This window comes from Gobius niger (genome assembly GCF_951799975.1).
Source record: "Gobius niger genome assembly, chromosome: 22".
Classification (NCBI taxonomy): Eukaryota; Metazoa; Chordata; class Actinopteri; order Gobiiformes; family Gobiidae; genus Gobius; species Gobius niger.
In genome coordinates, this window is record NC_136873.1 from 1,959,999 (window position 1) to 1,987,462 (window position 27,464).

The following is a 27,464-nucleotide window of genomic DNA, read 5'->3' on the forward strand; positions in this document are numbered from 1 at the left end:
ACGACCACTACACAACTTCTACGGCTAGAACTACTAGGCTATATTTACTAAAATAAGGCTATTGTACTAAAAATATATCTACATAAAAAAATGTGGGTCCCCTTGCAGTCCTGCCTCAAGGCAGGCAATTCATTTGCTTCCCAGCAATTCATTCCTCCATCTCATAAATACAATACATAGTAAATAATACATACAAATGAAATAAGTCAGCAGCATGAGAATAACCTGGAGCCATAATCGATCTAAAGACACATTACTTGAAGATATGTTTCCTGGACTGAGCAGATGAGAGGCTGCCCAGTGGCCACCCCTCCTTAGGGTGAAGAGCTGCTTATGTAAAGGCATTAGAAGCGTCCAGGCCTGGGTTGTTCCTTTAGTCATGGGGAGAAATATGTATCACAGGAAAGGTGTGTTAAGAAGGATCAATCGTGACAAATCAACAGCAGCACAGCTGAATTGAAATCATACATATGTGGAACAAATGTTCAACGCTTCACTCGTGGTCTTGAGCAATTGTGTCGAAAAGCGGCACGGTAGCACAGCGGTTAGCGCTCGTGCTTCAGAGCTAAAAGGTCCGATTCCCACCAGGGATGTGGCCTTTCTGTGTGGAGTTTACATGTTCTCCCCGTGTCTGCGTAGGTTTCCTCCGGTTTCCTCTACCACTAAAACATACAATAGGTCGGGATATAAGATAAGACAAAAATCCATCAAAAAAAATGACAAAAAGCCAGCAAAAACATGACAAAAATCCAGCAAAAAAAGACAAAAATCCAGCAAAAAAAATGACAAAAATCCAGCAAAAACATGACAAAAATTCAGCAAAAAAGTGACAAAAATCCATCAAAAAAAATTACAAAAATCCAGCCAAAAAATGATAAAGTACGCCTTGATTAAGGAGAGGTCCCTGTTTCACACCTGCCCCCTGCTGGCCAGCCCTCACACCTGCGCAAGCAAACTGAGCTGATGACATCATCACACAGCGCTGTTTGTTTTTATGTCAGACAAAAGCACGAGCCGTGGCACGGAAAAGCGAAGGGAAAATAATCCCAGCGCCGTGAAAGAACACAAGTCTGCTTTGCAAAAAAAAAAAAAATTGAAAAAAAAATGAAAAAAATTGAGAGAAAAAAATTATAATCGATTTTTTGCGATTATGCTAATTTTGTAATCGTTTACTGTTGTAATCGAAATCGTAATCGAATTTCGATTAATTGCACAGCCCTAGTATCCACGCACTTTTCAAAGTCTTTTTCACCAGCTTTACCAATGTGAACACCACCTCTCTTCAGATGACCTGTTGATTACTTGGGACAAAATCATTGCGATTAACAACAAGAAATAAGGCAATTGTTTTTTACTATTATTCTCACAACGGAGAAATTCACTTGTTGCAGCAGCTGTAAAGGTTGCACTGCCAATTCGACATTTTTCAGATTGTCTGAATTTTGTATACAGTATACAAAAAACAACAACCAATTCCTCACCCTCCGCGGGCAGTCTCTCTTTTTTGTCCAAGCTCGGGTCCTCTACCAGAGGCCTGGGAGGTTGTCGGTTATAGAGGACTTGCTGGTGACACGTACAGCCTGTGGTCTCCCCGTCAGAAAGTCCAGCAGCCAGTTGCACAGTGATGTGTTGATCCCCAGCTGGAGCAGTTTGTGTATTAGCTGCTGTGGGATTATAGTGTTTAATGCTGAGCTTAAGACTAAAAACAGCATTCTAACGTAGGAGTCCTTTGTTTCGACACAGACAGCAGCAAACAGCACCACATTATATCACCAAAAGTTCACATATTCCTTCTACATTTCAACAGCCGAGATTAGCGGCACTTACTGTGTTTGGATGATGCAGCTACTTCTCTCCTCGTCTCGGAGCGGATGTCCCTATTCTTTACTTATTAAATCCTCTGGAAATATGTGTCACTGACTTTTATTTCCATTTGAGAGCATTATAAACAAGTTCAGAAAGACTGGAACCTGCTGCATTCACACTGACACTATTGACCAATCACAAACAGAAGCCTATCTTTGCTGATCTGTGGTCAGTTTTTAGCTCCATCGCATTTTTAAACACCACATTTGATTTGGTGTAGATTTTGAATGAGATTTTACCATGAGGTAGGCGGGGCCGTGAGCTCCATGAGTGACTGTATCTTTGCAGGAGAAAAATGAGCAGCTAATAAATACACAATTTCAAGCAACAACCAGAGGCTGTTGGTCTTCAAAACCCTCCCCAGTCTACAAAGCCTTTTGCTCAGTTAATACTGCTGCACTAATACTGTTCTATGGTATAGCTGTATTTCCATGGTGCAGTCGGGGTTATGTCTGTGCCGCGCTCTGATTGGGTCAGAGCTTATCCCTGGTAATGTGTGTGACTAGGGTCAGGCTTTAATCTGACCATGCTGTCTCCAGTGATACTATATGGCATATGATTGCATGGCCTCTATGAGAACAGTTAGAACCGTGAAATACACAAACTACAGGAGTGTGGAGTCAGGCTAGAAGACAGGCTGCTGTTCAATATCTGTGTCTTATGCAGCATCACTATTGCTTTTTTATTATCCAATAATACCCTTATGTTACAGACAATCACAATGTGTAGTGAATTTACAAGAGTGCTGTACTAACTATTTACCAGGATAAGTGGCAAGATGCACAAAAAAATATTAGTTTTATATAATGTTTATTCATTTATAACATTTTGATTGTACCTTTTAAAGGAAAAAAAACGTTTTTTTTTTTAAAGATTATTTTATTTTATTTTATTTTTTTTATTTTTTTTTAGCTCTCTGCCATTTGCTCTACAAATGTGCCTCAGTTGCCTCAAGATTTTTTGTTGTTTCATTAGCTCAATCCAAACACTGTATACATAATTTGGATGTTAAACAATTTTTGTTGAACAGTGACTTTTCAGTTAGAGAAAGGGTTTGCCTTTGCAATTTTGTGTATGTTGATGCACTTTAATTAAATACAATTAATATATATGTTTGAAATATATTTACAGTTTGCAGTTATTTTGTTTAAAAAGCCCAGCTCTAACGCAGTCTTAATTTTATAAGACATAAGGCAGCAGCAGTGATAAATGGGCCGATGGGCCTTTGTATCTCGCCTGTTTGAATCAATAAATCAATCAAAGTTTATTTATATAGCACTTTCCATAGTGTAGCAAACACTTACATGTTCTGGAGCTTATGCCGTCATTGCTGCTTTTCAGGCTCCATTCTGTCTGCAGTTCGCCTCATCTCAGGGCACAGAAGTTTAGTGAGATCCAGATTTACCTCTTTGTTTTTTCTTATTGCGTCCCCGAGGACAAGTGGGGCACAAGCCTGAGCTGAATGCGACGCTGACACTGGTTCCTTTCTTCTGCTAAGGGAGTAAATGCCAATGGCCGTGTGACCATAACCAATGACAGGCACAAGGAGCGACTTGCTAGAACAGGTGACCAGCCACGCAGATACAGCATGGTCTGTGGCTGGAGGAATATGGGGAGAAGCTGGAGCAGAAGCTGGAGCAGGGCAACCCGCGGGACCTGTGGAGAGGACTAAAGGACATCTCCAGATTTGGACAGAGTGCCAGAGGGACAGCTGATGGAGACGAGCGCCAGAATTCAACGAACATTTAAACTGTTTTCTCCCCCACTCCCTCTGCCTCCCTCCCTCCTCTTCACACGTCTCCAGCCCAGCAGACACTCCTGATGTAAACCTGATGAAAACCATGGAGCGGCTCATCCTCACCCACCTCCGCTCTGCAGTTTGCCTAGAGGCCTAACATTGGAATTGAAGACGCGGTCTACCTGCTGCAGCAGGCGCTCACCCACCTGGAGCCTGGTGGGAGCGCTGTGAGGGTCATGTTCTTTGACTTCTCAAGTGGATGGACATCTTTCAGCATGGACCATCAACTACTTCACGGACTGACCACAGTACGTGCGACTGCGTAATCTGGGAATTTCAGAGACGGTATGGCCTTGGTACTGACTAAATCTGCCTCAAAATGTGGCCATGCTCTGCCCGCTGCTGTGCTGTGGTTGCCCATTACTCCCGATGCCTCAGTGACATTTAAATATGGCTCATATGCGCTGGACACTTTTCCCTTTGGCTAGATTAAAGCTGCACTTCCCAAATGATCACATTTTTAAACTGCTGAAGTCTGAGGAAGTTCAGAATAAACTGGCAATGAATTGAGATTTGAGTATGAACTCGTCCCTGCTGCCCCAAAGCCTTTCTAAGTCTCACAATTCCTCCTGCACATCCCTGTTGTTCAAATCAGTTAAAGGGGGGTATTCTGCAAAATTGACTTTTTCAAGCTTTACATCATGTTATTCTGTCACTCCCTCATTAAAAACATGCCTGAAGTGTTGCCTTGGCACATTCACGTATTTTTGAGTAATCTGTAAAAGCTCTGATGGCGGCCATTTTAGGGATAGGTTTGCCCGAGTCCTCCTAGGAACGCCCCCACCTCCTGGAGACGCCTCCGAGCTTTCGTCACCAGCCGAGTAACCAACCACTGCTCCTCAGCAGAACCCCCTCCCCACTGATGCCACAGACAGCGTGTGGAGGGGGCGTGTCGGAAAGGCTCAGAGGTTCTTAAAGAGACAGAGGTCTATTTCAAGACATTCACTACAGCCATTTTGAGAGAGACATTTTATACAAGGCAGTTATTCTAATTTACTGCATTTACAGACCAAGAGAAGGTTTGTCATCACTGTAGTGTGATATAGACTGGTGCTATGTGATTGAAAAAAGCATAATACCCCCTCTTTAACTAAATGCATGTTCTGAGCTCCTGTACTGCTTTGGGTCTTCACTTCTATGTCAGTAATCTATCCAAATGTGCTATATTTCTCTTTCACTTGTACAGTAGGCCTATATGGAGGTTATAATAATAATAATTCTAATAATTATACAATTTCGTGCATTATTCATTCACTCCATACTTGGTGTTGGTAAGTTACTATTGTAGCCACAGCTGCCCTGGGGTAGACTGACAGTCTGCGCCATCGGCCCCTCCGACCACCACCAAGCACTCACTCATTCACGCACACTCTACATTAACCCGGGCTTCCTGGTGTTACCAAACGGTCTCCCATCCAAGCACCAACCAGGCTCTTCCCTGCATAGCCTCTGAGGTCTGACAGGATCGGACAGTGCAATGGCAGTATGGCCTTACTTAATAGGAATGTACTCTAGGACAAGGAAATAAATTGATTCCTCCAGCTTCACAAATGTGCTCTAAAATTCATGAGATTCTTCAACAGCTTCAGATTTTTCTGGGTGGGTTTGGCGACCTAGCGACCTTGGTGGGCTGTGCCATCGTGCACACTGTTGTGTCCTGGGGCAGCATATCAGTAAAAACGACTACTGTAACTAATTTACACATTTCACAGAGTAACACGTTTTCTTCATCATAGATTTGAATTTATGTGGAGTTTTATGTTATTGCCCTGATCTTTATCATATTTTTTCATTCTGAAGCAAGCCACACAGTTTTCTTCTTTCTTGGAGAAGTTTTTTGTCACTATATGAGACCCCCGTGGGACTGAATAAAGTCACTCTGATTCTCTCCCTAAATGGTTGATTCCGAGTGAGCAGATAGGCATGATAGATGGATGAGTAGATCAGCGGATGAACAGAGCTGATGTGAGGATGTGTGCGTGGCGGGGGTGGTGCGGGGGGATTATCGAGGGGCGGAGAGTGTTCGGTGTAGCTCAGAAAAAGCCAGGCACACGCTCTCATCTACTCCCCGTGTGTGGGGTTATGTAAGACAGTGACGTGGGGCTCTGTGTCCCCCCCGCTCACTGCTTCACTCTACCCAACACCAAAGACAGGGCAGCAGGCGCAGGCTGAGGGCGGCCGCCATGGATCAGCCTCTGACACTGGCATTCCAAAGATGAAGTTTAAGAAGTTCATCACCATCATGCAGGCGGCCATGGGCGTTGTGCCCCTAAACAAGAGAGAGATGCTTCCCCCCAGCAGGAAGCTCTGGAGGCCCCCGGGGTGAGTCCTCGCTTTGCCTGTCCTTTGTAGACTTGACCTCCACGTGACACTTGTTGGGAGACTTGGTGGTGGTAGAGAGATGTCTGATTGTTGCTCATTCTGGGCATAAAACAATCCAAGCCAGAGTCTGAACCACAGGGCAAGAAATGGGCAATCCTGCTCTAAACATCAGTTCACTGCCAATGGATGATGGGGCTGTATATACTAATACTATACTAATACTAATACTATACTAATACTATAGTAATACTATACTATACTAATATTATACTAATACTATACTAATACTAATACTATTGTAAAAAATTAGAATTAGTATAATAGTATTAGTATTATTCTACTAATACTAATACTATACTAATATTATACTAATACTATACTAATACTAATACTATTGTAAAAATTAGAATTAGTATAATAGTATTAGTATTATTCTACTAATACTAATACTATACTAATACTATACTAATACTATACTAATACTATACTAATGCTATACTAATACTATACTAATGCTATACTAATACTATACTAATACCGATTATATTATAGTATTATATATTATTAGTATACTATAGATACTATACTATACTATATTATACTATAATTATACTATACTATACTATAGTTATACTATACTATACTATAATTATACTGTACTATAATTATACTGTACTATAATTATACTATACTATAATTATACTATACTATAATTATACTATACTATAATTATACTATACTATACTATAATTATACTATACTATAATTATACTATACTATAATTATACTATACTATAATTATACTATACTATACTATACTATAATTATACTATACTATACTATAGTTATACTATGCTATACTATAATTATACTATACTATACTATACTATAATTATACTATACTATAATTATACTATACTAATACTATACTATAATTATACTATACTAATACTATACTATACTATAATTATACTATACTATAATTATCTATAATAGAAACCGCAATCTCAATGGCCGCCGCCATGTTTATTTCCCATACCGACTTTGAAGCTAAGCAGGGAAGGGCCTGGTTAGGACTGGGATGGGAGACCGTTTGGGAACACCAGGAAGCCTGGCGACAGTAGTGAGTGTGTGCGTGGTTGGTGGTGGGGGCTGATGTGCGCAGACTGGTTGCCTCGCTTATCATGGAGTGCATGAATACTGCATCAAATTGTACACCAACTTTGAGCGTCTGGAAAAGCTTTATATAAGACTTGCCATGCCAAAACTCCGCGGGCAGCCCCCACGTGACGGTCCCACCGGCTGCGGGCATTGGCCACGGGTCCATATGGACTGCGGTGCTGCTGCCCGAGGACAACCCGCCGTCACAACAACGCGAGTGCACGAGATCTGACTGCCGTGCGTGTGAGCGCGCATCCAAACAGGGCGATGTGTGTCATCGTCACTCACCGCTAAACTGCAGCTGTAGACGCTCCGCACAGGTACAGTTACATCCTCCAAAACAAAACACATCTGCGCGTCTTTGTTTAAGTCTCTCCTGCAGTGACCGAGGCTGTGGTTCATTATAGATCCAGTGCTGCGTAATGTCAGAGGCGCAGACAAATGCGTACGATCCAATCCTGGCCGTATTCCGTCTCCAAGGCTTTGTCTCCAAAAAAAAGTACACGCAGAAACACGAGCTTCAAATGAAACGCGCTGCTCCGAGCGCTTCAGCCTCCGTGTGAGTAAAAGCGAAAATGAAACTACCACTTAACGAGCGCATGGCCTGCACTGTAGATTTTTTGTTTGGTTTTTAACTTTGCTGCTGTACCATTTCTTTTCTATTTTTTCTTTACATTTTATAAAGCAGCTTTGAAAGCATTGCCAATTGTATTGTAAGGATATAAATACTGTCTAATAAAAAACAACTTATTATATTACACTTGCACCGTGAACCGAACCGTTAGAGCTGAACCCCTAATATTTATCCATAAATATTCCACTGTCTCTTGAATTCTATTCCCCGAGTTTAGCGAACATATTGTCGATGTAGTTTATAAGAAAGGAGTACGGGTGCATCAAACACTCCAATTGCAGTTTCTTTGAAATTATTTTTAGCATTCATTATTTTACACATTTGTAGTGGCCATAGTTTTTGGAATGGGTTGGGAACCACTGGTCTACTTAGTGCGGGTCTACAGCTATACTGAGTGACGGGTTATAGGGACTATACTGGACATTTCTTTGTAATCACTCATAATCTCAGAATATCAAATTTGGAGACTAGCGAGGCCCGGCTAAAGGCCGGGTCTCAGCTAGTACTATACTATAATTACACTGTACTATAATTATACTATACTATAATTATACTATACTATAATTATACTATACTATAATTATACTATACTAATACTATACTATAATTATACTATACTATAATTATACTATACTATAATTATACTATACTAATACTATACTATAATTATACTATACTATAATTAGACTATACTAATACTATACTATAATTATACTATACTATAATTATACTATACTATAATTATACTATACTATAATTATACTATACTAATACTATACTATAATTATACTATACTATAATTATACTATACTATAATTATACTATACTAATACTATACTATAATTATACTATACTATAATTATACTATACTATACTATAATTATACTATACTATAATTATACTATACTATACTATACTATACTATTATTATACTATACTATACTATACTATAATTATACTATACTATACTATAATTATACTATACTATACTATAATTATACTATACTATACTATAATTATACTATACTATAATTATACTATACTAATACTATACTATAATTATACTATACTATAGTTATACTATACTAATACTATACCATAATTATACTATACTATAATTATACTATACTATACTATAATTATACTATACTATAATTATACTATGCTATACTATACTATAATTATACGATGCTTTACTATACTATAATTATACTATGCTATACTATACTATAATTATACTATGCTATAATTATACTATGCTATACTATACTATAATTATACTATGCTATAATTATACTATGCTATACTATACTATAATTATACTATGCTATACTATACTATACTATAATTATACTATGCTATACTATACTATAATTATACTATGCTATACTATGCTATAATTATACTATACTAATACCATACTATAATTATACTATGCTATACTATACTATAATTATACTATAATATAATATAATATGATATAAAACTATTCAGCCTAGTTAAACATGCTTAGAAATATAGATAGCACAACTATACTTCCTGGGTTTGACATTTTTGGGATGTATTTATTTCACTTACTTATTGAACATGGGCAGGACATAATTTGAGGTTGTGGCTGCATGCTCGTCGGCAGCACTAAATGTAAACATATCTCTGAGCCTGTTATCAGAGGTTTAAGTCGGTATTCTGTTTGTAGACATCTCAGTCCATAAAAGTGCAGTTCTATTGTCAGGGAGGATAGTTTTAGGGTTGAAAGAATGTGGTTTGGAAAAGGCCAAAGTGGTAGCTTTAAGTATTAGGCGCATTGAGTTGCCTTGTGTACGAAATGCGCGGTATAAATAAAGTTGCCTTGCCTTGCCTTGCCTATTAGCAGGCTAGGAGAACAATGGTGTAACGAAATAAGAGGCAAACCATTAAAAGACTAGCCATTCATTACATAATTTAAAACGTTCCAAGGAAATTAAAATAGGATTAGAAAAATAGTTAAAAATAGATAATTTGTTATAGTTGCAGAAGGTGAGGTAGCGCATCCCAAAGGGCAGGGCCAAATCCAAGCGCACACTACTGAGCACCACGAGCAGAGTAGGTATGGTGGGTCGCTGATCGAGCGTCTCCCTGTCCCGCTCCCGTGGTCCTCCTATAGGGCACACACGGGAGCGTCTCCCTGTCCCACTGCCATAGTCCTCCTATAGGGCACACACCAAAGCAACCAGGAAAATAGCTCCAAACAATGAGCACAACTTCAGGCCAGAGACTTGTTACAATCTCCAACATCTCTTCAATTTGGAATAATACCTGCCGCTGCGTGTTCAGCGCGCTGTGTTTTATCCTCTGATCTGTCGGGGTCAACTCTGTTCCTCTCGGGCTGTTGGGTTTCTCCCACGGTGCACCTTCCACCTGGACGCCTACTTGACAACACACGGGCCAGCGAAAGCACACGACAGTCCCAATGAATGAAGCAAACTCAGACAAAGCAGGGCACTCCAGGGCTGCATACTAGGGATGTGCTGAAATTAGGGATATACAACATTCTCAATCTCTATCATGGATTCATTGGTCGCTTTATTGGGTCTTGCTCTTGGCGTGTTTGTGTAATAGACCCTCCCTAAGGTGCATCTCAGAGCAACATGAGACTACACTGTTTTTACAATGTTTGGAATGAAAAGAACTGATTTGAAATTCATTTGTATTTGTATATTAATTCGTAAACAACAAAGCGGTAGGTCTTTGAACGGAGGACACAAATGAGCAACATTGTTTTCCATTCGATGTGGATATTGCTCTGTCTAATGTGCAGACTTCTGTTGTATGAAAGAAGTTTGACTCAGAGATAAAACAGGTCTGTTCAGGCCCAGAGTCCTATACTGGGCCTCCTGTTCAGACCTGTGGCATTACTGCAACACAAGAAACGTGCAAGAGCCCAACCAATATACACACTGTGGATGACGCATGTGATTGACGAGAGAAGGTGGAAAATGGTCAATGAATGCAAAGAATGACATGTATTTTTCAGAAAATGATGTCTACTATAAGTAAGTTTTACATTACAATGGACACTTCATCTGCCCCGGATGGGAGGGCATCTGAAACGGTGAGACAGTGGATGAGTGTGGATTAAGCAGAAGGATTCTTTTTCATGGAGTAATTGTGTTGTCTGACTGATTGGTTCATACCTTTGGACTAGACACTTCACCCACTGACCCACCTGACTCATTTCTCAAAAGACTCATTTCACAAAATCTGTCCATGGGGCAACATATTCAAGCTTAAATTAAAGCCACACCGCGTAGATTTTTACCCAAAAAATTAATTTGAAATACAAGCTTTTATTTTATGACAGATATTTTCAGCATTGAAAAATACCTCAAGCTAACATGTGATTTTGCTGTGAGCGGCTCAGCTCTCCTAAGAGATGACATAACTTTACCGGGAGTGGGTACGTCTCCAGCTCGTTTCCATGGAGATGTCGACTAAAGTCAGTAGAATTTTTTCGAATGTAGGTTAGGTTCCCATCCAAATCCATTCTTTGATTTCTCACTGCAGTCGTTGCATTTTCTGTGTGGAGCTGGTCATTAGGAGCATGTATTGTACTGATGGCAACAATATAGTCCAAAATGTTGCGCAGTGTACCTTTTAAGATAAAACAACTACAGATTTATTTCAAGTAAATTAAGATTATTTTTTAGTTTTGAGTGCAGTGATTTCTTTTATCTTAATTTGAGTCTTTCCCCATGGACAGATGAAACCTGACTTTTTAAACTCTCAAAAGTCAAAAATAACTTCAAGAAAATTGAGCTTCAACCAATCAATGAATTGTTTTGTATAGCCCAACATCACAGCAGGAGTTGTCACACAGGACTATACAAACATTAAAGCAATAAACAAGACATTGTAGAGATCAGGCAAACATAATGTTCAAATATAGCATCGGCAACAGGTGGTGAAGAGCCGCAAACACTCAAAAACCCAGTGGGTATTTCAAGATAACTTTTTGCATTGTGTCTGTATGTGAATGTAGTGTGTAGTGGGTGGTGGAGGAGCCAATGGCGCTGATTGGTAGCCTTGTTTCTGTCAGTCTGCCCCAGGAGCTCGTCGAATGTAAACCATTGTTCTTCTTTCTTCTCATAGTAATTGTAACCTAAAGTTTGACCTTCAAAAGCGTGTTGTTATAAAAGAGCCCCCGTGCAGTATCTCTGACCCTCATCAAAGGTTTATTCCCTGGAGGAAAGGAATGGCACACAGTCAGTGCATGTTGTCACCTGCTTACAACAGACTCCTCTAGAATCCAGTGGAAGGTCACTCATGCGTTACACTCATGGGCGAGGTGGTGAAGTGCCTCGCCTAAGGACACAGCGATAACGTGCACCTGATATAATACCTAATATAGCTAAAAACTAGAGGTGGGCATAGATTAATTTTTTAAATCTAGATTAATCTAGATTAATTCTGAAATTAATCTAGAGACACCTGTCTCGACGCGCGCACGGCTGCAGAAGGAGGCACGGAGTGGGGCAGGTCCGACACCGCGCTCTCGTGTGGGGCTTTTAGTGCTTTATTTAGCGCGGGTGATGCGACCCCGTTAGCCCGACTGTACTCACAGAATAAGTAAATAAACTCACTGGATCAGTCGTAGAACTTGCTGCTCTTCGCCTCTTTATCCGATTCTCACTCGTCTGGTCATAGCGTCCATTTGGCAAAACTTAATCCATAACAAAAGTAGCTCCAGCATCCGCGTGGCAGTTGTTTTGGTTTCAGACAAATCACGTAACAGTGAGGCTGCGTGTGAAATGCATTCATGGACCGTAAGAAGTGCGGTACGCGAGTTTTTCACAAATGCGCGGAAAAACGGGACAAATAATTTGCAGTCTGATACACTTTGCTTGCGCCAGAGGCATCAGGCCGGAATACTTTAAGCCCTGCATAAAATATCACGGTGAAAGTCATCATAGCTTGCAGAGTATAGACCCAGCTCCCAACCCAGCTTTGAGAATAGATTAACGGCGATATTTTTTTTATCGCCCGATAAGAGTCTCGCGTTAACGAAGCACGTTAACGCCGATAACGGCCCACCACTACGGTCGGTAAACTATTGGCTCAACTGTGTTCTTACTGGCTTATTACATTTTGAAACTGGACAAAATGTATTACGCTTGCTTGGGGTGTTTAAGGCACTTTTCGAGTAGGAAACTACAGCCTCCAATATAAGCAACTTTAGCTAAATACATCGGCAAATAGACATTTTTCATGGCCCTGAAGGTTAAAATAGTTTGGGAGCCCCACAAACACAAATCACGCATTATGTCTGTAGCAACAGAGTATTTCTGCACACTAAGGGGCATTTAATGTTTGTTAGGCTCGAGCGCCATCAGGGCTAGCGATACGTACTGTGTTTTGTGTAAGCGCTCACCTTCTCTCAAACATACCCTAACACGCATGTATTGGAAAACAAACAGCGTGATTGGACAGGAGTGTGCGAAAACACATTTCGTCTCAGTCAGATACCGAGAGGGACATTGTTGTGGTTTTTACTCATGCAGCATTGTGTCATTAAGTGCGATTTGAGGCCTTGATCCTGTTATCTCAAACAGGAAATGAGTTAGTACTATTTTCTATTTGCACTTGTGTTTCGTGGCCACACTTGTACAACATGAATGTTGTCAGTGCTAATACCTAAGGGTGATGCATGTTCTCCGAGGTTTACGCGAGTCCACTCAGCAGGTGTGTGCTGTTGCAGGGAGCAGCCTTGTGAGCCGTGGAGGTCCGGGGGCAGGTTGTGCTGGAGCAGAGAGACCCGGTGCCTGTACTTAAGACGACTGTCGTCCAGGAGCTTCTCCGCCATCATGATGGTGAGCACACCACATGTTATATACCTAAGCGTCTTTCTTTTTACATGCTGGTTAGATTTACAATGTACTGTATGCTTTATTTTTTCCACCAAATAGCATTTCAATTCATGTTGTGTGTTTTCAACGCTTTCCAATTCACAAACAATACAAAGAAATCTAAATTGAGATAATTAGGCATTATAGTCCAAACCAGGCTGCCCTCCTGTACATGCACGCTATGATATTCTCACGTATACAGTGAGAACCACATGTTTACATACTCTTCATAAAAAGACACATTTGCATTTTATTCATGACATGAAACCAGAATTAACTTTTATTTTTCTTTGGTCAATTAGGATTAAAAAAAAAAGAAAAAAATCTTTTTGTCATATCCCAGAAGAATAGGAGATAGAACAATTTTCAACTACACAATTTATTATTTTTTACTAAGTCGGAAGTTTACATGCACTAACATTACTATACCTTTAAACATTTTGGGAAAGCCCAGAGGACGATGTCATGTCCTTGGAAGCACAAGTCTGGTTCATCCTTGGGTGCAATTTCAAGACACTTGAAAGTCCCACATTCATTGGTTCAAACAATGATGGGAATGAGCAGCTATCATACATATCAGGAAGAAGGCGGGTTCTGTGTCCCACAGATGAATAAACAGTTTAAAAACAATGCAACCAAATATTAATGACATGTATGTAAACCTTTGGTTTTGTAAATAGCAATAAAAACGATGTAGAAAATTTTATCTCATTTTTTTGGCATTTGAGAAATAGAGATAATTTTTTTTTTTTCATTCTAATTGACCTAAAAAAGTAAAAAATAATTCTGGTTTCAAGTCAGTGAGAAAAAAATGCAAATGTGTATTATTATGAAGTGCATGTAAAAATCTGGTTCTCACTGTATCATACTGCATTACAGCATGGGGACAATGCCGCTCCCTTAGCCACTAAACGTATTGAATCATTAAGCAATAAAAATCATGGACAAGAAACCCATCACTGCAATATCCTTGAGAAGCATAAAAAAAACTTACGCATGTTATGCCTTCTCAAACAAATATTCAAATGTGTCAATAATCTAGCACCTCAGCCACTTAGTTCATTTATACAGAGACAAAACAACTGGACAAGCTGAACCATAATAATCAAAATTATAGCAAATAAAGGCTACATATCTCACTTTGCATTTAATGAGTCTATCATCATAGTTTCACAGTTTAAGTTGAATAACAGAAGTAAATGCACTTTTTCACGATATACTAATTATATGACCAGCACCCGTGTCACCCATTTGTAAATAGCACTGAGTCTGTGTGATTGTCGGTGTGAGCTTATGTGTGTGATTGAAAAGGTTTAATACAAATGTTGTATTAATGTACATTAATGCATTATTGTAAATTGTGAGGGTGATGAGCTGTGTAATAGCACCAGCTAAAAGCTCTTCACATCGCCTCTGCTGTAAACATGAATTGTAACTATGTTCATTGCATCGTCCCGGATCGATGGACCGGACGGACAGTTCATTAAGTGTTAAGGTGAGACACTCCAGGTGAACTTTTTCAATGTAGGGATGTCAATTTGAAACTTTTGCTGTAGATTACTGTCATGATTATCAGAGAAAAAAAGTGTTTTTATTCGTTTTATGCCTAAAAATGCCCTAAATTTACAATATTTTTAAATCTGAATCTGAATAATGTATTGACCCAGGTTAAAATGTGTGATTTTATTTTGTGACATATGGGTTTTATTATTATTTAGGATATTTGGTTTAGTTTTAAAATTAGCAGTTTTGTAGTGGAAAAAAAATCCAACATTTAAATTTCAGTTTCTTTTTTGAAAAACGAAACTCAATAAATTAGGAATTAGATATGTAAATAATCCGAGAAAAGTGCATTTTGAGAAAATGGTCCTTGAAATTACAATTTCCGAAATAAATATATGGAGAAACATTGAATCAGTGAACAATTAAACATGTTATTGTGAATATTAGGTGTTTTTTTCTTTTTTAGTTTCCAGGTGAACGTTTATATTACGAAACCAAATTGGCGCAAAATCTGAAAATTAAAAAAATGTGCTTTTGCCTTTAGTGTCTCCTCTAACGCTTAATGTTTATTTGAAAAATCACGATTATCCATATTAGTAAAATATATTTGTTTTTGTTTTGAATGTGAAATAGGTTTAATCAAAAATCAAGTCAGGTAAATTTATTTTTTTGAGAAATGGCCTATTATGGGTGATTGAGTGAATTTGAAATGGGCTTTGTGTGTCATCATTGTCAGATTCATAATTCCTATTTTAAATGTTCGGTGTTGTTGCTGTGCCCTTGCTGCTGCTGAAATATTCATAAATCGCTTCTCGTGAGCCTCTCATAAATAATCCCATCAGCGCATGAGCTGAAAGCCCTGCTCCCACCGTCCCGAAATACACTGATCTGCTTCAGTCCACACGGCTACTTTCACTTTTACACATGTGATACTTTTGTACTTCTCTGCCATGTTTTTGTGGGGTTTGGTGGATTATATTACCTTAAAGGGTCCCTAATGGTCCTGAAGAAAGCAGCTTAAAAGTAAACAAACGGCTATCTTACGAGTTTAATACATTTGAGATCTACAAATTTCTTCTTCTGAAACTCTGAAGAGGCACCAAGAGCCCCCAACAGCTGCAGCGCAGGCGTCTTGTATGAAGCCCATATACAGTATGTGTAATGCCAATTATAGGCCTATCTCCCTGCTCAATCTAGACCAAAACATTCTCACTAAGGTACTTGCAACAGGATTAAGCAAGCACATAACAGAAATTATTCATACGGACCAGGGCAGTTTCAACAGGACAGGCCTTCTTTCGGCAACTCACGGAGGTTACTGAATTTAGTGTGATGTATTGTATTTATCTTTTTCAAAACCGCTGCTGGGAGAGTGTTTAAATGTAAAAAATTAACCTAATATTTAAGTTTCAAATTTGTCAGAATAAAAAAAAAAAAAAAAAAAAAAACTCTTCCTCACCCTCCGCGGGCGGTCTCTCTTTTTCCTCCTGCTCGGGTCCTCTACCAGAGGCCTGGGAGCTTGAGGGTTCTGCGCAGTATCTTTGTTGTTCCTAGAACTGCACTTTTCTGGACCGAGATGTCTGATGTATTTCCTGGGATCTGCTGGAGCCACTCCTCCAGTTTGGGGGTCACTGCCCCGAGTGCCCCAACGACCACGGGCACCACTGATGCCTTCACCCTCCAGGTTTTCTCCAGCTCTTCTCTGAGCCCCTGGTATTTCTCTAGTTTCTCATGTTCCTTTTTCCTGATGTTGAAGTCGCTTGGTATTGCTATGTCGATCACAACGGCTTTCCTCTGCTCTTTGTCCACCACCACAATGTCCGGTTGGTTCGCCATTAGCATTTTGTCCGTCTGTATCTGGAAGTCCCACAGGATCTTGGCTCGGTCATTCTCGATCACCTTTGGAGGTGTTTCCCACTTTGACCTTGGGGTTTCCAGCCCATATTCTGCACAGATGTTCCTGTACACTATACCAGCCACTTGGTTATGGCGCTCCATGTAAGCTTTCCCTGCCAGCATCTTACACCCTGCAGTTATGTGCTGGATTGTCTCATTGGCCTCTTTGCACAGTCTACACCTGGGGTCTTGTCTGGTGTGGTAGATCTGGGCCTCTATTGCTCTGGTGCTCAAGGCCTGCTCCTGTGCAGCCATGATGAGTGCCTCTGTGCTGTCCTTTAGTCCGGCTCTGTCTAGCCATTGGTAGGATTTCTGTATATCCGCCACTTCAGTTATGTTTCGGTGGTACATGCCGTGTAGGGGCTTGTCCACCCATGACGGGACCTCCAGCACCTCATCTTCTGTTCCCCATTGTCTGAGACATTCACTGAGCACGTCATCTGTCGGAGCCTTGTCCTTGATGTACTTATGGATCTTGGATGTTTCATCCTGGACAGTGGCTCTCACACTCACTAGTCCTCGGCCTCCTTCCTTACGGCTAGCGTACAGTCTCAGGGTGCTGGATTTGGGGTGGAACCCTCCGTGCATGGTTAGGAGCTTTCGCGTCTTAACATCTGTGGTCTGTATCTCATCCTTTGGCCAGCTTATTATTCCTGCAGGGTATCTGATTACTGGTAGGGCGTAGCTGTTTATTGCCCGGGACTTGTTCTTGCCATTGAGCTGGCTTCTTAGGACCTGCCTTACTCGTTGGAGGTATTTGGCCGTAGCCGCTTTCCTTGTCACCTCTTCGAGGTTGCCATTTGCTTGTGGGATTCCGAGGTACTTGTAACTGTCCTCAATGTCTGCTATTGTTCCTTCTGGGAGTGAGACCCCTTCTGTGTGGACTACCTTCCCTCTCTTAGTCACCATCCGACCACACTTCTCTAGTCCGAATGACATCCCAATGTCTGCACTGTATATCCGGGTGGTATGGATCAGTGAGTCGATGTCTCGCTCATTCTTAGCATACAGCTTGATGTCATCCATGTAGAGGAGGTGACTGATGGTGGCCCCGTTCCTGAGTCGGTATCCATAGCCAGTCTTGTTGATTATTTGGCTGAGGGGGTTCAGACCTATGCAGAACAGCAGTGGGGACAGGGCGTCTCCTTGGAATATGCCACATTTGATGGAGACTTGTGCAAGTGGCTTGCCATTGGCTTCAAGGGTGGTTTTCCACAACCTCATCGAGTTTGCAATGAAGGCTCTTAGAGTCCTGTTGATGTTGTATAGCTCCAGGCATTCAATGATCCAAGTATGTGGCATTGAGTCGTAGGCTTTCTTGTAATCAATCCAGGCAGTGCTCAGGTTAGTGTGTCGGGTTCTGCAGTCTCGAGCGACTGTTCTGTCTACCAGGAGCTGGTGTTTGGCACCTCTGGTATCTTTACCGATTCCCTTCTGAGCTGTGCTCATGTATTGATCCATGTGCTTACTTATCTTAGCCGCTATGGTGCCGGACATGAGCTTCCACGTTGTGGAGAGGCAGGTTATTGGCCGATAGTTGGATGGGACTGTACCCTTTGAGGGATCCTTCAGGATCAGGATTGTGCGCCCTTCGGTTAACCATTCAGGGTGATTCCCATCCCTCAGCAGCTGGTTCATTTGCGCTGCCAAGCGCTCATGGAGAGCCGTGAGTTTCTTAAGCCAGTAGGCGTGTATCATGTCAGCGCCTGGTGCTGTCCAATTTTTCATACCTGAGGCTCTTTCTTGGACGTCTGCCACTGTGATGGTAACTGGATTCTGTTCAGGGAGGTTGCTGTGGTCCTCTCTCAGAGCCACCAGCCACTGTGCATCACTGTTGTGTGCTGCCTCCTTCTCCCATATGCCTTTCCAGTACTGTTCAGTTTCCAGCCTTGGTGGGTCTGCTCTGTTATTGTTACCCTGCCACTGAGCGTACACTTTCGCTGGTTGAGTTGCGAACAGACGATTTACTCGTCTGGCTTCGTTGTCTCTCGTGTACCTCTTTAGGCGGCTGGCCAAGGCTTGGAGCCTTTGTTTGGCAGTTTCCAATGCTTCAGGTATGGGCATCTGGCTGTACCTTTTGGGTACTTGCTTTTTCATTGCACCTTTCAAGGCCTCTGTCAATTGACTCACTTCCCTCCGTGCTGCCTTGATGTTATCCTCCAGCCTTCTTTTCCATGGTGGGTATTTCATCTCATGGTTGCTCTTCCGATAGCCAAGCGTCTCTAGGATCACTGCTGCTGTGGAGTATATCAGCTCATTGGTTTCAGTGATGGTTGATGTAGGAATTGCTCTCAGAGCTGCATTCACATCTTCTAGGAGACTTTCTGACAGTACTTCTCTTAGCCTCTGTAATTGGCTTCGGGGTTGCCTGCTTGACATTTTTGCCATGATCTTATTTTTCAGGTCAGTCGCTGCCTCGTTCAGCGTGATTGTGGTTGTTGGGGCTTCGTACCCAATCTCCATTGGGGGGGCTGGTGTTAACTCCCCTCTGACCTGGTGTCCTGGCTCCCCGTTGCCGGAGCATTGGTGTTGTACCTCGTCAATCTCAAGTTGTGATAGCAGTTGCCGTTTGTGGATGTTGGAACACTGAGCCACTAGTTGTTTCGCCGTGAGTTTGGACTGTGGGTTTCGAAGTAACCATTTCTCCCACATCCTCTGCATGTAGCCCCTCTGGCTAGGGTTACTGGAGTAGTAGCATTCCATCAGAGCCCTGTTCTCGCATCTCTCCCATTTCCGCCTTGTTCCAGTAGCCCATTTTACATCGAGGTGCTCTGGTTCCCCAGCACCTGACGCAGACCTTGTTTGGCCGGGCGACGTCTGAGCCGGCATGTCATTCATTTTATTGTCTCTCATCATTGTATGAGGTAGGCAGTAGCGTGAAGGGTCTTGCCTAAGGACCCACACTGGCAGCCCATTTCCCCAACGGGGATTCGAACCGGGGTCTACTGTGTGCAAGTCGGGTGACTTACCACTTGAGCTAGCCAGCCGCTAGAATATATATATATATATATATATATATATATATAATATATATATTATATACATATTATATACATATTATATATTATATTATATATATATATAATGTTCAGCTCTATAAGCGTCTTTGAGTGTCCAAAAAAGCGCTATACAAGTCTGATATATTATTATTACTATTATTCAAATGGACACAAATCTCGTTTTTCTTCAATTTCCTGGTAGTCTGCTTTGCTCAAATAGAAATAAAGGCCTGTTTCTAATTTTGGCCTGGTTCCAATAAAGGCCTGGTCCTCGATGCGCTTGAGTAAAAAAAGGCCTGGGCCTATATTAGAGAATTTACGGTATGTATTCACCAACGTGCCACAATCATGCACTTATTCCACCTGTAACAGACGGAACATATCTTAACATGTTCCGTGTTTTTAATTACAAAACTAGACACTCTAATACACCTTGTGTGTGATTTTGGGAGCTCTGTGATGAACAGAACTGAAATAAATGAACATCAACAACTTGTCAAAAGTCACAATCTGGATATTTTATCTTGGCATTTAATCACAACGCGGCAGAAATGAACATGCCCCTTGTAAGTTCATTGTGTGTTTTCAATGCCCCACCCATTGTCCCTGCAGCAGCGCGGTACAAGCCGACAGTTTTGTATGATCTAAAAATAAACCACGTGCAGTTTACCGCGGGTCACCACCGCATCCTATTTTTGTCAGAATATTTCAGCTCTTTGTTCTCTTAAAACAACATGAAGCTCACACCTTCCCCCTCACTCAAGAAATGTCCTAATTTCTCCGAAACAGAGGATGAAGACTCCACAATATGAACAACAACAAAAAACGAACAATGTATGTAATAACACATGCATAAACAAACAGCACACTGTGAGGAGCGAGGGTCTGAGTCCGCGGCTTACTGTCCGGCACAATCCCCCGGAACAAACACAAAACACAAACAGGAACCAAACTGCTGATTTATCTTCTGTAAGTTAAACGCTGTCCTGAGATAAAGAGTGAATAGCGATGTTCTCTGTGTGGCGCCAGAAGCAAAGGTGCCTGGCCACGCTGCTTAAACGTGACAACGATCAGCACGTGCGCCCGCCCCCCCTGCACCACCTCCCTCCCAGCCCGCAGGACTAAGTGAAATCATGTTGTGTATCCAATAGTTTTGTTAGAAACAATAATGACATTAATTTAAAAATAAAGCAGGGTCTGACTTACTGCCGGCTATGTGAACCAAGCTCCTGCTGCGGTCATACAGGGAACAGACAGCCCTAAACAGAGGGCCCCGGGCCCCATTCTCCCGGAGCACCCCCCACAGGGCACCGCAAGGGAAACGGTCGAACGCTGGGCGAACCCCAGTCGAACCCTCGAGCGTCCGATGAAGGGTATAGAGCTGGTCCAGTGTGCCACGACCAGGATGGAAGCGGCATTGTTCCTCCTGGACCCAAGGTTCGACTATCGGCCGGATCCTCCTCTCCAGCACCCTTGAGTAAATCTTACCGGGGATGCTGAGCAGTGTGATCCCTCTGTAATTGGAGCACACCCTCCGATCCCCCTTCTTAAAGAGAGGGACCACCACCCCGGTCTGTCAATCCAGGGGCACTGTCCCCGACCATATTTGCAGAGACGTGTCAGCCAAGACAGTCCAAAACATCCAGAGACTTAAGGTACTCAGGACGAATCTCATCCACCCCCGGAGCCCTGCCACCAAGGAGCTTTCTAACCACCTTGGTGACTTTAGCTTGGTGGGATTGAGCAAATCCTCGAAGTACTCCTTCCACTGCCCGACCACACCCCCAGTCAAGTTCAGCAGCTCCTCACCCGCACTGTAAACAGTGTTGGTAAAGCACTGCTTCCCTAAACAACCCTAACCCTAAACATGGTGTTCGTTATGGACAAAACGTGACTAGCACAGTTAAGTCCAATAACAGAACACCACTCGGGTTCAGAACGGAGAGGCCGGTCTCACTGTCGTTACCCACGTGGGCGTTGAAGTCCCCCCGTTGAACACTAGAGTCCCCAGTCAGAGAACCATCTAGTACCCCTTCCAGGGACTCCAAGAAGGCCGGGTACTCTGCACCGATGTTGGGCCCGTAGGCCGAAACAACGGTGAGAGACCTGTCCCCGACCCGAAGGCGTAGGGACGTGACCCTCTCTTTCACCGGGGTGAACTCCAACACGTGGTGGCTGAGCTGGGGGGCTATGAGCAAGCCCACCCCGGCCCACCGTCTCTCCCTGCGGGCAACTCCAGAATAATGGAGGGTCCAGCCTCTCTCCAAGAGTTGGGATGCGGAACCCAAGCTGTGTGTGGAGATGAGCCTGAGAATATCTAGCTGGTATCTCTCAACCTCCCACATAAGCTCAGGCTCCTTCCCCCCCAGCGAAGTGACGTTCCATGTCCCGAACACCCGAAGCTTCGCACACGGACCAGGTCGTCGTGGCACTTGCCTTTGACTGCCACCCAGTCCTCTCTGCACCGGCGCGGTGCGGCCGGGCCCCGTGGGTAGAGACCCGACCACCAGACGTTGCATTGGAGCCCCAACCTCAGGCCTGGCTCCAGGGTGGGGGCCCAGTTGCGCCATACCGGGCGACGTCACGGTCCTTGATTGTGTATTGTCCGCAGAAGTCTTCTAAACTGCTCTTCGTCTGACCCGTCACCTGCCATGGGAGATCCTACCAGGGGCATAATGCCTTGGATCATTCGGGCAACCCCACCACGTAAAGGTAGCAGTTCACGAGGTTGGGCTGTCCTGACAAAATCATTCATCTGTATGAATGAAGTGAAAATGCTTTGTTATTAGCTTTATTGAGATGCTAATGTTTCTCATGTGGGGAGAGAGAGCTAGCTCGTGAAAACTCCTCCATTCTCTAATTTAGCTATCTATTCCGCACAAAATGTATTTTTTGTGCCTGATTACTGACACATATTATAAGACGGTCTACTCCTGTCGAGAGTACAGTCCTCCCCGCAGTAAAAACAAGCAGCTACGCTGAGCCATTGAGCCAAAGACAGCGAGCAGAGGAGGCATGACATGTGCCAGGGGAGCCAGGGAGTGAGCACCCCTGTTGCTGCTGCTGTGGTGTGTGTGTGTGGCGATCAGCGAAGGAGAGAGAGTGGCTGGAGGAAAGGAGTCGAAACTCCCTCGACAATAAAGCACATGCAGGACTGCGCTGTACTCAGTAACGAACATGATTCCAGATATGGCGATTTGCAAATACATGACTAAAATTGTACTCCATTACAAGTAAAAGTATAGGCCAAAACATTTACTCAAAGTACAATTACCCAAAAAGTGTCCTCAATTACAGTAATGTGAGCAAAGTAATTTATTACTTTCCACAACTGCTCAGGGGTGTATTATGTATCATATGAACTTCAGGAACTTGCTAAATGAACTTGTGAATGTAAAAGCTATTTTATAAACTCTACAAAATAGAGTTTCTACTGAAATATACTGAGCCATAACTTAAAGGCATTATTTCTTTATTATTACTATTACTATTACTATTACTATTACTATGGTTTCAAATAATCATTGGTACTATTATACTTCCTGATGATTGTTATGAAGATGATTATATTTTTGTATTTTGTTTTTCTGTGCGAACGGTGGAGGGGTCCTCAGGAAGTGATCCAGTGATCGCTTCCTTTGAGCCCTTGATGCCGAGCAATAATGGCTGTTGAGTTGTGTAATTTTTATCACGCCTCTCTCCGCAAGTGTGCATCTGTGCATGTCTGAATGCAGGAAGGATGAGCAAAGTGTGAGTGAGAAGTGGGATTTTAGCTGTAAAATTCAATAAAACATATTGGAAACATATTGGGAAAAAATACTAATCCAACTTCATTGGTATAAGGCTCAGCCAGAGGTTTTGTTTTTGGGAGCGAGAAAGAAAGAAAATATTGCAGTGATCTGGTAAATCTAAACTGATCGATTACTGATAAGACAGTATTCAAAAGAAAACATTTCCCACCAGTTATAATACATGTGACAACTAACCCCTCAGTCCATGTGACAATCAGCTCCTCAGTCCGTGTGACAACTAACCCCGGTGTCCACTTTACGATGTTTTGCTGGGTTTTTATTCTAATGCGAAAGCTGTTTATTCTTATATTATTTCAATTTATTGGTTCAAATGTTCTGCTTCTGTGGCTTTAACATAATGATATGCATGGGTGCTTCACAGCACAGGCATGACACTCATTCAGTCTCTATGAAATATTTGTCATGAGTTCAGGACATGGATCTGTTAAAATGAACTGCCTTCATGGTGTATCTGGCCCTGTTTGGCTGTTTAACCCCATTTCCACTGGCAAAACATTTATCCTTTTTTAAGTACTTTTCGACAGGGCGCAACCGTGTCCAACTCGTGATGGGATTTTTAACTCTTCTTGGTGTTGTTACGGCCCGGCTCGTCTGGCCGCAACAAAGGAGGCGTTTTTAACCCAAAGGGGCATCAATCAATCAATCAGTAGACATGGACCATGTGCTGTATATGTGCAGAGGGTTTAATGCGAGTGAGAGTCAGTAAGAAAACGTTTGTGCTAGGGATGCATGTTTTCTATTTTTTCCTTAACCAATAGTTGCCGCTCTTAACTGTTAATAATCTGTTAACCGTTTAATCTCGCACTGAAATTTAACTCTTTTCTAAAGCACATTTCACTCCTGGAGTGCTCTAATTCTGAGCTACAGCTGTCAGCTCATTGTCCAAAACGACAGCCCGAGGCGGAGTCCAGCTGATGATCCCGGTACCTCTCCAAACTCTGCGCACTCTGCGGCGGGTCCTGAGTTGCTTTCACACATCTACTGCTTGTCCTTGTCTTCAATGTTTACAGCGATCCCTGTGTCAGACCCAGACCAGAGAACTGTCTGTATTTTCTCCAGAAATACCTTGTGCCGCATCCGTAAAGAGCAGGTTTGCAGATGAGGTGCGGAGATGGAGCATCGCTGTGTCTTTCGTGCCCTCATTGACTATGTAATATAGCACTAACAGAGGGTTTTGGTGTGTGTTGGCCTTTAATCAGGCAGTTACAGGTCCTCGTCATAATTAGATTATCATGAAAAAGTGCGTTTATTTCTGTTGTTCAACTTAAAGGGGCTAGATACAAGTTGGCCATTTTATACTCACTACTGCCACCTCAGGTCATACGTGTAACTGCTCCTTCTATATTAAGCTCGTGCATGACGGCACTTTGGACCCGAAGTAACACGTTTTTGAGTGACAGTGCAGGATTTTAGAGGCAGTTGTGGTGAACAGGTCTGGGCTCATTCTACACCTTAGGACATGGCTGGAACATGTAGGGGGAGGAAAATATATTATATATACTTTTTTTTTTTTTTTTTACATTTTTAACATCCGTATAGTCCCTTTAAAATGTGAAACTAATATATGATATAGACTCATTACACGCAAAGTGACATATGTCAAGTCATTTTTAAAATATTCCAATTTTCTGAGATTTTTAATTTGGGGTTTTTTCAAGCCGTGAGCCATAATAGTCAAAATGACAACAAATAAAGGCTACATATTTCACTTTTCATTTAATGAGTCTATCATATATTAGTTTCACAGTTTAAGTTGAATAACAGAAGTAAATGCACTTTTTCCTGATTCTATTTATATGACGAGCACCTGTACTACTGCTGATCTGGGACTAGGACCATTTTCGGGGCAGCTTCGACTTGATAAGCAAGAAAAAAATGAACAAAAAACCTTCTCCCATGTGAGTCAGACTTTGGTCAAGCAGGGCACATTTTAGCACTGTCCCGATGCGTGATGCCCTGATGCTAACATAACGTGAGCAGACTGAGCACATCATTGTGCTGCGGTTGTAAAAGATGAGATTTTGCCACCGTTAGCATAACATGTTAGCTGTACAGCTAACCCTCTTGGCTGTCCTTTTTTCCTGTAGGTTTTGTCTTGGCACTTTTATTTGGCCGGGACAGTGCATGTTATTGAACACACATGGGACGCCTGCATGTAAACCCACAGGTTGTCCCCCACTCGCGCTCACACACTCTCACTCACCCTGGCCTATTCAAGATTAATTTACTAGCCATTTGCAGTATAGTGCAATGTCAACACATAAAAGGACACAAACAAAAACAAATGCACATAAAAATCTTATGGTAAAATACCATTTAATAAAAAGTCCATACAAAGAGTAAAGTGCCTTGTTTAAAGGGATTGAGTGTTGCCGATCAGTAGAACATTTGACAGAGCAATACTTTTGTGGAGCCAATGGTCATGCTGTCTGCGTGAAACACTTCAAAGTCTTCTTTTCTTTCAGAGTGAGATTACCAGACCACACAGTAATACAACTTGTTAGGACACTAATCACCTCGGCATATCTTTTGCAAATGAATCAATATCTTAAAACAACTCACTGGACTGCGGGTTTCATGAGGAAAACCACGTAGAAGTAAAGTCCTAACGGCTAGTGCTCATGCTCGTAGTACATTTGTGTTTTTATTATCAAACCTTCTTTTATACACAGAATTTTAAACATTGCATTGTTCACAAACTAGTTGTGAACTATTTGGGGCTTAACAGGACTAAGCCACCTCTGACAAGGCTCTCCGGTCTTCAACCTCAAAAACATGTACAATCGGCCAGGATGAATGACAGTGCATTTGTGTGCACGACTGTGGGGGCTTTATTTGGACTAAACCTAGACTAATCCAATATGGGATACAGCGCTTCACCTCATGCCCAGTGTAAGTGAGCCTGAGTCCTCTGCTGTCAGAAAGAGCCATGTTTTGACTCCTGTTTTAGAATCCCCATTGATAATAGATGTGGTGGATGCCCTGAGCTAAAAATAAACATGTCTTGCACCAAAAATAGAGTCACCAGCCAGAGCCGAACAACAGCTGTGTGCAGACTACTCCACCAGGGGGTGCTGTTTGATTACGTTACTCTTCCATGTTGCTCCAGTGGGCTTTTTGATCTGAATGATATCGCAAAAAATGTATTGTTTTGTGCAACATCACTGTATTTCAGGAGCAACACACAAACTGATACCCACTGAGGTAGAGTAGCCAAGCAAGAGGGAGGTTTCTTTACTTAGGGTCCTCCAATAGATCTACTTTTCTTGCACAGTGAAGCAAGGTCTTCCAAACGCACACCAGCAATCTTGCTGCACACTTTAACAATGTGGTTCAGACTGTTCTTATTTCTCACAGACATACCATCAAACCAACAAATAAAGGAAAAAGTTAAGAAGACACTTTCAATAAACATTCCCTTCCCTTGAGTCTTAAGTCGGATGAGTAAATTAGTGAGAATTTTGAACTACAGTAACATAATGTGGAGAATTGTGAATTCCAACTTAATGGACTATGAAATAGATTAATTAATTCTTCAGATAATGTACAGTACCCGTCAAAAGTGTAGTAACACATTTTAATGTTGTTTTT

General features: G+C 41.9%; 1 protein-coding gene across 3 annotated transcripts in view; it reads left to right on the forward strand.

The window, feature by feature from the left end:
* Window positions 1–27,464, forward strand: part of tjp2a (tight junction protein 2a (zona occludens 2)) — a 127,342-nt gene that overhangs the window by 7,899 nt on the left and 91,979 nt on the right. For 2 of the 3 annotated variants that reach the window (XM_079581229.1, XM_079581227.1), the window contains exons 1-2: window positions 5,814–5,986; window positions 13,516–13,627. In XM_079581229.1, coding sequence (XP_079437355.1) covers window positions 5,880–5,986; window positions 13,516–13,627 — 219 coding nt within the window. In that variant the 5' untranslated portion in view covers window positions 5,814–5,879. Of the gene's footprint in view, window positions 1–5,813; window positions 5,987–13,515; window positions 13,628–27,464 lie in introns of those variants that run through there. The other variant, XM_079581231.1, reaches the window with a different exon arrangement.